The 15247-nt window shown below is 43.3% G+C and overlaps 2 protein-coding genes across 5 annotated transcripts in view; one reads left to right on the plus strand and one right to left on the minus strand.

Annotated features, from left to right (window-relative positions):
• RNF123 (ring finger protein 123) overlaps positions 1 to 15247 on the plus strand; it is an 88882-nt gene that overhangs the window by 59297 nt on the left and 14338 nt on the right. The window lies entirely within an intron of this gene.
• AMIGO3 (adhesion molecule with Ig like domain 3) lies at positions 4618 to 9298 on the minus strand. Its single transcript, XM_083603435.1, has one exon. The coding sequence runs from the start codon at positions 7670 to 7672 to the stop codon at positions 6125 to 6127; it is 1548 nt and encodes a 515-aa protein (XP_083459561.1). The 5' UTR covers positions 7673 to 9298; the 3' UTR covers positions 4618 to 6124.

Below are 15247 nucleotides of genomic sequence, written 5' to 3' on the forward strand. Positions count from 1 at the left end.
ACCAGGAGTAAGACCTGGGCTCATAGCGGTTAACTCTGATGAAGACAGCATGGTAGCAGTCATTAGCAAAGGGATTGAAAATAAAACTGCCAATATCATAATATCATTATCCAGATCTGCGATGTGATTACACTTAAAATACTGTGTATAGTTCTGGTTGCCTCACCTCAAAAGGATACTGTAGAGCTGGAAAAAGTTCAGAAAAGGGCAAGCAAAATGACCAAGAGGGTGGAATAGCTCCTGTGTGAGGAAAGGTCCAACATTTGGGGCTTTTTAGTTTAGACAGGAGACAAGTAAGAGGTGACCTGATAGAGGTGTTATAAAATTATGCATTGTTTGGAGAAAGTGAAGAGAGAGAGAGGGTTTTGTCCCTCATAATAGTATCCCTCCAATTCAGGCCATCCAATGAAGCTAAATGTTGGAAGACTCAGGATAGACAAAAGAAAGCGCTTATTCACTTCTCACAGTGCCGAGTTGCACACAATAGCTAGTGATTGCTATCAAGAGTAAGGAGAGGATGTTGGACTAGATAGGCCTAGCCTGATCCAGCAGGGATGTCCATATGTTTATGTTCTTAGTAGGTCAAAGCTGGGAAGGTTTAGCAACACCCTTTTCTGGTCAGAAGGCATCAAAGGCATTGAGATTGGGTGTCTGTAGGCAATGCACAGATGGTGGAATGCACTCATAGATGCACTTATGCTTTCATTTGCCTTTTTAGATTGAAAACAAACCTCATTGCTGGGTGTCTTAAATTGAAGATTAATTCAGATGGGAATGAAGCATGTGCTTTCAGAAACTTTGGGTTGCTTTTAATGATGAGGGAAACTGCTCTGGAAAGCGAAAAATAACCAGTCATTAACAAAAACAGAAACTTTTGCCTCCAAACCACGCTTTGCTGGGGCAGGGGGTTACATGCCCTTACTAAGGCTCATTCACATGGTGCCAAACTGGGTTCTAGCATGATCTCTGAACTTTGCCTCTGAGTAATTGGCCATCTTCTTAGCTATGAGATTGTTTTCCCATTGAAGAAATGTGTAGAAGCGAGCATGTGGATAGTATTTCATGCTTTCTCATGCTTTTTTAATGGGTGTAGAGTGGGCACAGTCACTTAGAATGGAACTGTTCTTCTACTTCCCAGTTGGTATGTGGCTCGAAGGCCACTTTGTGGAGAAACAGGGGTTTTGACTTGTTTGCAGATGTCCGGTTCTTCCTAGTGGACATAAGATAGTCTGTCCTACCTTCTTCATTCTGTAGGAATGCAAGAAACTGCCTTATGCTACTTCAGAATATTCCATGTAGCTGTGTGCACCAGGGCTATAGATCGTCCGATTCAGAGGCCAAATAATGACCCTCCAGACCTCTCTAATGAGGCTTTGAGACCCTACCCAGCACATACCCCTTCCACAGATCACACATCACATCAGCCCTGCTCCACACCCTCCTCACATGCTTTTGCTTGTTCCTGAACTGACGTAGTGCCTTTTGGATGGCGGGATGGAGAGATGCGTTCATGGGAGTGTGTAAAGAAACTTCTAACTGTCTGTAGCCTACTGTACAAAGGTAGGGCTCACGCCTGTTGCTCACCCCACTTTTGCCTTTGGCACACCCACCAATGGCATTAGGCACCCATAAGGTTGTCCATGACGGAATGTGGTCCTTGGGCTCAGAAAAGGTCATGACCCCTGGTCTACACAGACTGATATGCATCTCTCCATCAAGGCATGCAGGAGTCTTTCCTGGCCCTCACTGGAAATGCCAGTGGTTGAACTTGAGCCCTTTGGCATGCACAACATGTGTTCCACCTCTGAGCTGAGTGAGGCCCTTCACTTGTTGCTCTCTGTCTAAATTAGGGAGTTGGATAATACAGGAACACCATGGGATGTCTATATCTCTACCACGTCCTTTTACTCATCTTCTCTATGCTTAGTTGTGTGTTCAGTTATTATATTGCATTGTGGTGAAGGTCTTTGGGGTCAGGCACAATCTGGGCTTGGGAGAAAGGTGTACTTATACTGTATATTATATAGTGCCTTCCAATCCAATCCAAGGCAGCTTTGAACCATTCAAATCTCATCACAACCAGTGGACATTCAAAAACTAGAAGCTAGATCTACAGCTGCTATGAATTAAAACGCACTATAAGTCTGACAGAATAGAATCTTAACGGTTCATGCAAAAGACATCAAAGAAGGAGCCAGTCTAACTTCCTTAGGAATGAGTTCAACAATGGGAGTTCCATTACTGAAAAGACACAGTCATGTGCCTCTACCAATCATCTCTCTTGCTGACGGAATGTGAGCAGGGCCTGAGAACATTGGCCATAATTCACAGGCAGATTTTAATGCAGGATGATGTTGTGATTGAAGGAGAATTCTGTCCATAGTTAGGAGAAGGGGCAGTCCCAGAGAGCAGACTGATTTTTTTGTAAAGTGCTGGTAATTGGAAATTCATGACTGTACTCTTTAAGAGATTCTGAAATTTAACTGATCCCCTGGTCTACTGTAGAGCAGTGAGGAATACTGTAGAATGACATGAAAATTATTGAAGAATTTTATGCACTTTATTGTAGTATCTGCACAGTTTATTTCCTTTAACTAGAAGTAATGATAGCTAGCTAGATATAGACAGACAGAATAACTAATTTCCATTTTATTGCATGTATCACGATGACTTCCCCCCCTCTTTCTTTCTTTGCTAAGGAGCACTTCAGTGGACAAAAACTGTAGCCTTTTTTATTCTCAGTTTGAGAATATCTATGAGAGCAGCCATGGGAGTAAGTAATATGAGCACCACTCCTCCTCTGCCTTTTTTTCTTGTGGGATTAGCTTCTCAGTAGCTAAGGCTGCAATCCTATGTAGACTTACCTGGGAGTGAGTAGTACTAAACTCAAGGGGGCTTACTTGAATAGACACATACTAGGCTGCACCTTAAGATTTCTGCCCTGAAGCTCAGTATGTCTGTTGTGATTTGTTAGTCAGAAGCAGCAAATGCATTCCTACATCCTTTCCTGCTGGATAAAAGATAAATTGTAAAAATTGTTGTTGTTTTTTGGTAGTCTATCCCATTTCATCCCAAGGTTTGGGTTATGTAGCAGTAATTTTATGATACATGAACAGATTAGAACGCATAAAAACTCTCAACCACACATTTCTTAGCCTCCAAAATTGGATAAATAGGATTTTTAAAAAATGCTGCTGCTTTGATCTCTTGTTACTTATTTTTGTATCTTAACTACTTCAATGCCTATCCATTTACAAATTGATTTTTAAATATGGATTTTTTAAAGGAGTTAAATGGTGTTTGACATGTGCACATATGAAAAGAAGCAAATGTTGCTTAATTCAGTTTTGATTTGTGTCAAGTGACTTACTAGCTTTTTCTTGGCAAAGAACTGGGGGGAGTAGGGCTGTGATACAGAACGCTGCTGTCTCTGACAGTTGCTTGGTGTGCTACTCTTCCCAGGCTCAAGTTGACTCTGTCCACAGACAGCATAGTAGGAGCATCTCAACAGCATAGAACATCTCAAGTTCTGGAAATCATGGCTTGACATCTCCTGCTGCTTTCCCCATATTCTGCTTTGACCCTGGTGTGCAGAACCACAGCATAAAAATATGGCCAAACTAAAGATCCACATCTCTCTACGTTTTGAATATCAGGAATCCTGCTTCAGGATTGTCAGTGGCTATGTATGCTTCGCAAGATGCAAGCAATAAATGTTAATAGAATAAACAATCTTGGTTATTTTTCTTAGCTTCTGGTTTAGAAACACCCCGACCCAGATGATCTTGGAAGATATTAATATCTTCCCTGGATTTTTCTAGCCTCACGTCAACAACATTTGTGGCTGTCCAGAATACAAGTTTGTGAGAACCTCTGGCAGTGCATAGTTTGCTCTGTAATGTTCATGTTGGTGTGTGCCAACTTATCTAGCCCAGTTTTCTGTTCCGTCTTCAGGCTGTACTTTGGGCTGCAGTATAGCTAGCCTGTAATGAAATAATGTAGTATAGTAACTACTAGCCATGGGGAGAAGGGATTAAGGCCAAATGTAGTTTGATATACTCCTGGAAGAGTATCTTTGCAAGGTAAAACAGTGTCTGAATGTGTGCAAAGTAAGCAAGCCAAAGTATTAGAAGGGAGAAACCACTCTATTCTATCTTCTTTTGCTCCAAAGAGATGGCCCATTTGTGGGGGGGATCCTTGGTTTTTTGTTTTTTTTGCACCAAGCCTTGCAGAAATTAGTTTTAATGGAATTTCATATGTTTTCTTCCTTCCTCAGTCTTGACCCCCCCACATACACATACATGTAAATATTTGTTTGTGTATGTTGTGTCAAATTCTTGCCCACAGACTTAGAATTTTGTGTTGCATTTCTTTCTTTGCACCTTCCAGCCTCATTTACTGTGCCAAAATTAAATTGTGTTGTAATTTGGTTTTAACATCAGAGACATCTGTAATATTTAGAGTGCCTGGGTTTAGACTGGTATTTGAGCTCCTTTTGTGTTAAAAGAACTAGAACTTTGTATATGGAGCTTTACCTGGCCACAGGCAAGGGAGAAGAAGCCTGCACTGTCTCACACCGTTGCAGGGCAAAGGCAATTTCAGATGCAGACAACAACATTTTAAAATAAAAGGGCATTTTTATTTAAATGTAACCTGAGAGGAAATCTACCCCCAGGTTACAATTATTATCATTACATGGATTAAAGTACTACCAAAATAGCTAGATGCTTCGTTCTCCCAAGCACATCTGCCCTTCTCAAGGAGAAAAAAGGCAGGGAGATGGTTCATTTAAGCGCAGAGCGGAGCGGAGCGGAGCTGGCTTGTTGTAATTACACTAGGTGCATGAATAATCTAATGCATTCCTGAATTTGATTATTTACAGCAGCTTTTGGGGCAGGGGTGGGTGGGGAGAAACAAAGTTAACTTTTAATGGCTATATTAAGTTATATAAAAAGGTACACTAACCAAAGCAGTGTTCTTGTCTATCTAATCCAGTTATCTGAATTGGCCAGCCATAGGTTAATTGTGCATTTAAAAAACATAACACAACATCAGCACTGTGTCTAGAATAGCATCCTTTTTAACCCTCTGCTGGATCAAACTCCCCTCTGCTGTGATGACAGCAAAATAAATAATTTGCCCTTCTCAAGTCTAACCCAAGGATAATTTTCTGGCACCAATTTTTGCTTTCTGTCACAGTGATCCAAAAGCACAGGATGCCCGAGCTATTAGAATTTTATTGTAGATACGAAGAATTCAATCTAGGGAAAAGGTTCCTCATTAAAAGCAAACCCAGAACAAGGTGCTTTTAAGGGGCAGGCAGTGTGTCTAGTAATACCAAGCAGTTTTGTTAAGCTGATTCAAGCAGAAGACTGACTCTTACAGTTTCTGACACTTACGTGGCTGACTGCACATATCCAAAAGGGCGAGGTGGTCATCTGGAGCAGGGCTTGTGACCTCTGTAAAGGGAGCAATTGCTTCAGTTTTTAGCCATGCTATGACTTGTTCCAAGAAGCCTAGAAGTAAGTTGAAAATTATGGGCTCGGGAACCTACTTTCCAAATTAATATTAGAAGCAGTAGCTGACTAAAGCAGTTAAAAAGTAAGAAATGGCCCCCTCTTTGGTCCAGCAAGGGCACTCTTTCTTCTCCAGAAATAAAAACAGGCTTGCTTATATAGCAAATGTTTATTCTCTGAAAGTCAAAGCCATTACACAATCTTGTATTCCACAGCAGTTTTCTTTAGGGGGATGGTACTCTCTGCTACAAGTTACTGTCTCTACTACTGAGCAGGCTGTAGTCATCTGGGATGTGTAAAGAGCATTCAATTCTTTTTTGTCAAAAGATGGTTGCTTCTGTTGTGCATAATAAATGGATTCTGGGACGGTCAGACTAGAATTGTTAGAAGAAAAGGCCTCCATAATTTCTAGTGGAGATGAAAGAAATTAAGAATAAACCACAGTAGTCCATCCAAGGGAGATGAAGAGAATTCCTCTGTGCTTTTCAGTGAGGAGATGCTTTGTAAATATATATTGTCTTCCCTCTCCCTCCCACAGTGGATATGGGGTTTGACCCCACTCCTTCCCCACTCTCCACCTTGGCTGCATCCTTCCTGTGGATTGCTTCCTATCCATCTGCCGGTGTCTGTTCTCGTTCCTCATAGGACATGATGAGAGGATCTGAAAAGACTGAGCTGATTGATTCACTGTCCAGCTTGAGCTGTAAGAGTCTGGGGCTTTTAGCTTCTGGAAAGTCCTCGCTGATGGCCAACCTGACCTTGCCATTCTGGGCTTCCTTGATGGGCTCTAGGAAAACAACATGCTTGTTTGCACTGATCTTGCGATTTGGCCCATCTGTGGCTGGCGGGGTGGTACTAAGGATGGACGATTGGGCGCTGCAGTCTGGAGGGGGGCTTGCGGGCTTCTTGAAGCACTTGGAGCAGCGACATGGTGTGAGGTACAAGTACATGAGGACAAGTACCAGAGTTACAACACACCCTAAGAGGGTTGTGAGGCCGGTATTGAAAGACTCGGGTGGTTTGGGGTATTGAAATGTGATGTTGACTTCAAACGTCTGGTTGATCTGTTGGAGCTCGTTGATGGCTATGCACACATAAACGCCGGAATGGGAACGGTTACCCTTTCTGATCAATAGGCTTCCATTTCTGAAAGGTTGATGCTCCTGATTACTGTGCTCAGGGTACATGAATAATTCATGTCTAGGAGAGATCCATCTGTAGTTTGTGGCATTGTCATTATGGAGGCTCGTGTTGCAGTCTATTACCAAGGATTCTCCCACTTGGCAGAGGATTTGGGGAATGTCAAATTGGTTCCAGGAGCAATCTCCAATATACTTGTTGTAATTGAAGGTGTTGACTAAGGAACGTGGCACATTGGGGAAAGCTTTGCAGGTGTGCTCCTCTACAAAATCCTCCGCAGAACTGAAACCGCGGTGCTTCCATTCCTGGAGCATCAGATGAAGAGAGCAGTCACATATCACAGGGTTGTTGTGAAGGTACAAACCATTTTTTATGTACCCAGGCAAAGTTGCTATTACTTGAACTGGAATGCTGCTTAGGTTGTTAGCAGACAGATCCAGGGTTCTCAGGTATGGGTGTTCAAGTCTTTGAATGGACTCAAATGGAAATTTTGTTAGCCTGTTCCAACTCAGGTAGACTTTTTGCAATCTGATTAACTTGACAAAAGCATTTTGATCGACTTGTACAATCTTGTTGTTGTATAGCAAGAGCTCCTCCAACTTCACAAGGCCATCAAAGTAATACTTCTCCACAGTGCTCAGGTAGTTGGAAGACATGTCCAGGTGTACAATGTAAGTGGCATTGTGGAACACTTGCCGGGTGATATTGTGGATCTTGTTGTGGCTGATCCTGAGGGTCTGGAGACGTGGTAAGGCAGCCAGCCAGTAGTCATTAAGCTGAGTAATGTTATTGTAGCTGAGGTCCAAGGTAGTGGCTGTGGGAAGCAGGGTGCTGGGGACCTGTTCAAGATCCTTCTTGGCACAACTCATGAGATCAGCAGTACAAATGCAAACTTCAGGACATCTTCTGAGAGTGCAGTTGTTTAAGGTGCTGACTTGAATGCACAGGACAAAGAAAACTAACAGCTTTCCAAGCAGTTTCCAAATAAATAAAGCCAAGGTCAGTACATTCATCATGTAACAGCTCACCCTGGTTTGTCACTAGCATGGAAATAAGTTCTCAAAGTCAAATTCACACTGAGTATAATCCTCTTGCAAGACACTGATGTGTGAAAGGGCAACAGTAGAATGAATCGGTAAAATCAGATGGTGCCTAAAGACTCTGAATTATGCTCCTTAAAATATTGGGTTGTCTCACTCAGAATAAACAGGCATTTAAGAAATATGCTGTAATCAAAGGCCAGCATGTAACTGCTGTTCTGCATGTCTCTCTTGGTAGTTGTAGAAACTGGCAGGAGTCTGTGTGCAGGTATTGCCTCAAATAATTTCAAAAATAAGGAATGTCTATATAGATCATCTTGAGCTCTGATTCAAAAGCCTTGAGCATGTTTACAGGATTTGCCTCTAAAGTGTCCCTCTCCAAATAACCCAACCTTGCATCTATTTGAGGCTGCTCCTTCAGTAACATTGGTCCAGGGAGAAGCTGGATCCATTTTTTTTTTGCTTTGCCAAGTCAAATGTCCTTAGATCCCAAAGTTTCCATTAGTGGATCCTTATCTTGAGGCTAAGCAACTCCAGTACAGATTCATCATAAAAGGGCCAATACGAGCCCATTTCTTCACCTCTGTAATCTCATATAGAAACGCCAAAGAAAGCAGCTCTTACCCGGATATCTTCCTTTCTGGGTTATATTGAGCAGCATCACTCTTTCCTGCCGGTTGTTTCATCTTTCAGCCGACAGCACTGTATGCAAACACTTTCATCCTCTTCTGCTCCTATTTACAAGCTGCCTGTGAACACTGAAGGGTAAGCTTTGTGGACCAAGAAGAAATCCTATTGGCTTGTGTAAGAGGGAGTGGTGATAAGAAGAGAGGGGAAGGGGAGGACAGTAGTGAAGGGTTTTTTTTTCTGAATGGCATGTAGTTTCTTTGTTATGCCATGTGGGGGCAGAAAAATCTTGCACAGCTATCCTTGGACTGGGTATCAGAGTGGCACATGAGAGCTGCAGCAATTTGCGCCAGCAGCACTATTACAAGGGGAGATAAAGAAGCAGGCTTAGTAAAAGGAGGGGGTGGGTCTTGCGAAGCAGCCCAAGTACCTCTGCTGTTTACAGTTTCTCAGTGCATCTATGTAAGTCTTTGCAATTTTGTAATCTTTGGTTCTTGGTTGAATTATTATTATTTTTTTAGGGGTAGGCATGGAAGAATAGATCACACCGTAGCACTAAAGGACCACAACCAAGATTGTGACCCTATTGTTCTGGATAGTTTGCCCCCAATAGTTAGTCATTTTTGTCTGTCTAGAACTTCACACATTATATTTGTGATACAGGTGATCGTAGTTTCTTTGTGACCTTCATGACAACTTCTGTGATTAGGCCTCTTAACTAAAAATATAATTTCAAAAAAACCTTATGTCAGCATCACAGACTTTCAGTGTATGCACACCTGAAAGCTTGTATTTTAATACCCAAAGCACAGCATAATGTATAAATACACATTCATACTAGAATGTAGATTTTGGCTGAAGCTTAGGAGAACCTTCTGAATGGTAATAGCCATTCAGCAATGGAACAGACTAACAAAGGTGGAGGTAACTAAGCAGAGACTGGATAGTTATCTGCCAAAGATGCAGATATTGTATTGACCAACCAGCAACAGCTACCGGGGCTGTGAAAGCAGCTTCCTAGCAGCAGCATTGCTGCTGCTTCCCACAACAGGGCAGGGCAGTGGCAAGCTTGGGACTCTCTGTCCCAGTCAGCAGCAGTGCTGCCTCCGTCAGGAGGCTGTGTCCACCCTGCCAGCCACTTCAGCTTCCAACTCCTTCATTCTGTGAAAGCTGATTGAGCTTGAGGCTTCTGTTTTCATTGCGACTGGTGTGTTTGAGTCTTTCAGCCTTTTGAAGTTTACAAGTGACTCCCCTGGCACAGTTCTGAAATTTTCCTCACTGTGGTCCTCCCCAGGATATGGTGTCCTCAGGGAAGGCTTATGGCTGGAGGCAGTGACATCCTTTCTGTTGCTATGCCAGATTATCACCTCGCTCTGTTTCTCCAACCTTCATCCTTTGTTGTTACCTTGGCTTTAGTGAATTCGTACAAGCAGTGTACAGCCTCATTATCCTTGCAGTATGCTTCTGTAGTGGTATACAACCACACTTTCTGTCACTGCCAAATCCCTGATAGCAGTAGAGTGTTCGGCTTTGAATTCGATCAGTGCTATCTTTACACTTTGGGGTGAAGTCATGCATTATAATTTGCTTGGCTGTACTAGATCAAACAGACCTGTTCCATGCCATCACAGGTCCTTTTGGTTATCCAGCTTTTCAGTTTATCTCATTTTTCACTTTTTCTGCATAAGGAAACTGATCATAGAATCATAGAGTTGGAAGGGACCCCTGAGGAAGGATGATCTAGGCCACTCCCTGCAGTGCAGGACTATGCAACTGTACTGTAGGGGAATCAAACCTACAACCCTGGTGTTATCAACACTGTGCTCTAAACAACTTAGCTATACAGCAAATCATTGTCCTTGAGCAGATGTGCAGAACCTTTGGCCCTCCAGATGTTGCTGAACTACAACTCGCATCATCCCTGGCCATGCTTGCTGAGGATGATGGGAATTGTAGTTCAGCAATATCTGGAGGGCCAAAGATTCCTCACACCTAGGTTTACCATATTTCAAAAAGCGAAAATCCGGGCACAAAAGTTGAGCAACATTCAAAATGCCAGCATTAAAAAAAAGTTGGCTCTCCATTCAGATTTTGCCCCTTCTCTCCAATTTCATTTTCTGTGTGTGCTGATGCAATTATTATTGGCTGCTTATTGTGTGGATGATCTTGCTAAGGTGTTAGCAAGTGTTGTTCCTGTGGAGGAAGCAAATGTGTGTGTGAGAGAGAGGGAGGGAAGAAGAGGGAGAATGAGAGAATTCTCAAGGGCAGATGCATAGATTTCAGAAGCCAGATCAAACTCCCTACAACCATTGTCTTTTTTTAGTCTGTGCTGTATGTCAGTATCTACATAATTGGTGAGGCACAAGTTATTGATTTACCTCCCTTCATCCCCATTTACATATTTGACATTTGTTGAGGCTTTTATACTTTTAGTATTGATTTACTTGGCCATCTTGGATTTTCATCACTTCACTCACCTGTGGCTGAACCAATAGTGTGACCTCAACTTGCATCCTTTGAACTGGAGGCTGCATTGGTGCCATCAGCCATCAGGTGAGACTGTTGGGCTGGAGAGAGGTCCAACTGCAATAAGCGATCTCTGATCAAAGCAGAGGCAGAGGTGACTGAGATTTGTCCAGTAATTCCAACTCTGTAGAAACACAGTTTGCTCTCCTCAGTGGACAGAGGGCAAGAGAGAGACTGCATGCCATTGACTTACCCTTTGCCCCTAAGCAGATGCTCAAAGTTGACCAGGCATGTCTGTAGAGTACCGTATTTTTTGCACCATAGGGCGCACTGGACCATAGGGCGCACCCAGTTTTTAGGGGGGGGGGGAATCAAGAAAAAAAATCTTTTTTTCCCCCAGCCCCAAAGAGCAGCGTACAGGCTACGCACAACCTCTCCCCCTGCCAGAGGGGTTGCACGCGGCTATGGCACAAGCCAAGGCAGCGAGCAGGATGGATCCCGCTCACTGTTTTGGCTTCCTCTTTAGCCCCGCGCAACCTCTCCTTGCCGGGAGACGCTGCGCAGGGCTAAAGAATCCATAGCCCCGTGCAGCCTCTCCTTGCCGGAGGGGTTGCGCGCAGCTATGGAACAATCCAAGGCAGCGAGCGGGATGGATGCCGCTCGCTGTTTTGGCTTCCCCTTTAGCCCTGTGCAGCCTCTCCTTGCCGGGAGACGCTGCGCAGGGCTTTCCTGGCTTTACTGGGAGGTGTGGGGATTCCCTCACCTCTCCCAAAAGCCCGCAGAAGCCGCGCAACCCCTTTAAAGAGATAACGGCTTTTCCTGGCTTTTCCTCCCGCAAAACCGGCAGAAGCCGCGCGCACTTTAAAAGGGCTGCACGGCTTCTCCTGGCTTTCCTGGGAGGTGGGTGGATTCCCTCACCTCTCGCAAAAGCCCGCAGAAGCCGCGCAACCCCTTTAAAGGGATAGCGGCTTCTCCTGGCTTTTCTGGGAGGTGGGAGAAGGGACTGATGCAGCCAGTCAGTCCCTTCTCCCTCCTGTGGAAAAGCCCGCAAGAGCGCACGGAGCTTGTGTGCGGCTCTTGGGGGCTTTTCCCGCCTGCCTCCCCCCTGCATTCGCTCCATAGGACGCACACACATTTCCCCTTGCTTTTTAGGAGGGAAAAACTGTGTCCTATGGTGCGAAAAATACGGTAATTGCTGGGGCAGAGAGAGCAGCAGCTAGAGGGCAATTTCCTGGGAGATCCAGTCTGCTTTATTTGAGGAAAGTGAAAATCAAAGCAGAATAATTGGTTTCCATTAGTACAGCAAATGACTAATTTGGCTGCAGCAGCTGCAGGACGTAGTGGGTGCTTAACCCTCTATTTTTACAAGTTGCAAGGGAGATGTTTTGGGGAAAATATTTGCCAGATGCTTCCCTATGTAAAGTTGCTTGCATGTTTTTGTGCAGCTGCTTTTAAATGTGCAATCAGAGATCCCTGCTGCATATCTTAAGTGACCCCTTATTGCTGAGTGGCCCTGTCTCCCCTCCTCCTAGCTTATTCCTCTGTCTCTTCCAGAGGTAAAATACTCCTGAATCAGAGTGGCCATGTGTTCTGTTTACAGAAGGCCAGCCTCTATTTGAAGTCATCCTCCATTTAAAGGGCTCTCAATTCAAAGTCTAATTTAAAGATAAAGAACCATGAAAGAGGAGAGCAGGAGAGGCCTTGATGTTGCCCACCAGCAGTTAGCATGTGGACAGCAGACTGAGCAGGCACACAAGTCCTTCTCCTCTCCATTATGGTGAGATTAGGGGTATTATACTGGCATCCCCCAACTTACGTGTGTTCTACTTGTGTGTGACTGTGTATATGTGCAGCACAAGAAAGTAATCAAGTCATGCAATTCATACCCAGAAGTGGCAGGAGAGAGCTGGAGAGTCCTCTCAGCTCGTGAGGAAGCCCCAAAGAGACCAGAGGCACAGCAGGGCTCAGCTTCCCCACTTAACAGCTGGTGTGTGGGGTAGTGCAGCAGCAGCAGCTTTCCCATGCATCCTCCTGCTTCCTGCCGGCCCCAGAGCTTCAGTTCTTTGGAATACGTGCAGTATTTTTGGTATGAATTAAAGAGAAAGCATTTAAAGGATTTTTAGAGGGTGCTTCCCTCTTTACACAATTTCACTTACGGGTGCAGGGGCCTGGGATATAACCCCTGCATAAGTAGGAAGCTCTGTATGTCTGTTTAAATTTTAGTAACTCTTTCTGATGTTAATAATAATAATAATAATAATAATAATAATAATAATAAATGTATGTATATGTTGCAGCTATACATATAAATTAGTACATGTGATTTTTATGCAAGTCTTTTTCTTTGAAACATTAATCTTACTTGTAATGCAAGATTGGCTTTCTTTTGGTGAAGCTGGGACCATTTTTTTAAAAAAAATACTTTAAATTCATTTTCAAATATAGGGATGCACTCTGATGTATTCATTTTCTCTGTAACAATAGTACAATTAAGATGTATCCTACATTTAAACTGATGGGAAAATAACATACCTTCCTCCCCCCAACAGAAAACTAACAAAAATTTATGTGTGTGAGCCAAAAAATGAAAGGTGTAGCATCTAATTCATGTGAAGTAAGAACCCTGAGGAAACAGTGCATTCATTCACAACCACTACATATGCTAAAGGGACCATATTTTAAAGGTCTAAATAGTTCTAAATGCATGTGGTTGGGAACCAACACACTCTGCTTTTAAGTGATATGCATCAATTTTAAGTGATCTGCATAAAGCTGGTGTGGCAAGTGCATGGTAAATTGACTGCATCCAAGCAAGTGCCCTAAACTTATTCCGAATTGCCAAATGAGTTGAATGCTTCTAATGCAAAGATGTTGGGTTAATCAAAGACCTTTGAGTGCATTACTCTAGCTTGTATATGGGGTTGCCATTTAATGGCCAGTGTTTTTCCACTCTCAGCAAGATTCAGTAGCGACTGCTGCATTTTTATAAGATAAGTTCAGGGTGTGTGAGATAATTCCTTTTCATTGTTAAAAAAGGAGATATTTTCTTGGTAACTTTCCATGGTGACATTACTATTGGCTGTTAGACATGCCTTGAGCTGTGCGCCTGACAAATTACTGAACGACCGTGTTTCTCAAGGCTCCGATTTAGGCCTGATGTAGTCTGCATTTGAAATCTGTAAGAACTATGTTACTTTTGTTTTGCAACCCAAAATGTAATGACCTTGAGCTGTCTTGCTCATCTTTGCCGTTGGAACAATAGGACTGTACTGACACATCTCTTAAAGGTGACAAGTTTTCTTGAAGGTCAAGGTCTGAAAAGGGAAAGGAAGTGAACTTTGCAGCCAAGACAGATGGCTTCTTAGGTGTTAATGGGGCAGGCTTCTTCGTCATTTCTGCAGTCCTATCCAGTAGAAATTAGACTGGCACTCTGTCACTTCTACAAGACTCCCTTTTCCCTCTTAACTTCAGAGTTGTGCCTAATCCCACTGATCATATGACTCCAGCAGTATATTAAGGCAGTGTACTCTTATTCCAGAAGTGAGGAATCTTTTTCAGCCTGAGGGCCACATTCCTTTCTGGAAAACCTTCTGAAGGCCCACATGCCAGTGATGGGTAGGGATGGGGCAAAAATGGACAGAGCAATGAATGTGTTTGCGCCCTTTTTACAGTAGGCTACTTTCTACAGACACACACAACCCTCTCTGTCCCCCATCCAGACAAGTTAAGAGGCATTATCAGAGTACAAGGACACATTCCAGCCAGGCAAAAACACTCTGAGTGAGGGGGTAGCCTGGGGAGAATTCTTGGGGACAGAGAGAGCAGCCTGGACTAGGGCTGTGTTTGACTCTTAGACCTGAGATTCCCTGCCTCTGTTCTATGCCATTGGTCTTCAACTCATGAGCCACAACTGGGTCTGACAGAAGGTGGGTCACGCCAATGGTAACTAAGAGACAGGCTGCAAATGGATTTTAAAAGGAGGTTCCCCTTTCTTCAGGTTGAAATGAAAGGTCTCTCCTGCATCTGAAAAAGGAAAGGCTACTCTGGACAGACGGTACTTTTCATGAAAATGTTGAATGAAAGAGAGTGATACGGTAACTTAGGGCTGCCATAGGGCTGGGATTTTCCCAGACATTACTGGAATTTCAAAGGTGGAATTGATGTCTGAAAGGAGGTACTTTGTCCTGGATCTTAGGCATGTCAATTGAAACAAAAAGCAACTCATCAACTTTCAGGGTGTCCTGGTTTTTACTTTTTGAAATATGGCAATCCTAATGTAACTTCCATAGACAGGGTTAGCTCAAATTTCCTAATATTTAATTTAAAAACAACAACAACACGGCTTTTCTGTAATTTAAATAGTCCTCTGGTGATACAGTGTTTTTCTTCCTGAAAACCTGTAAATATATGTAAAATTAATCTCTGCCCCCACTTGCAATCTTTTTCCTCTAAGCAAAT

Source organism: Podarcis filfolensis (assembly GCF_964270895.1).
Source record: "Podarcis filfolensis genome assembly, chromosome: 2".
Taxonomy (NCBI): domain Eukaryota; kingdom Metazoa; phylum Chordata; class Lepidosauria; order Squamata; family Lacertidae; genus Podarcis; species Podarcis filfolensis.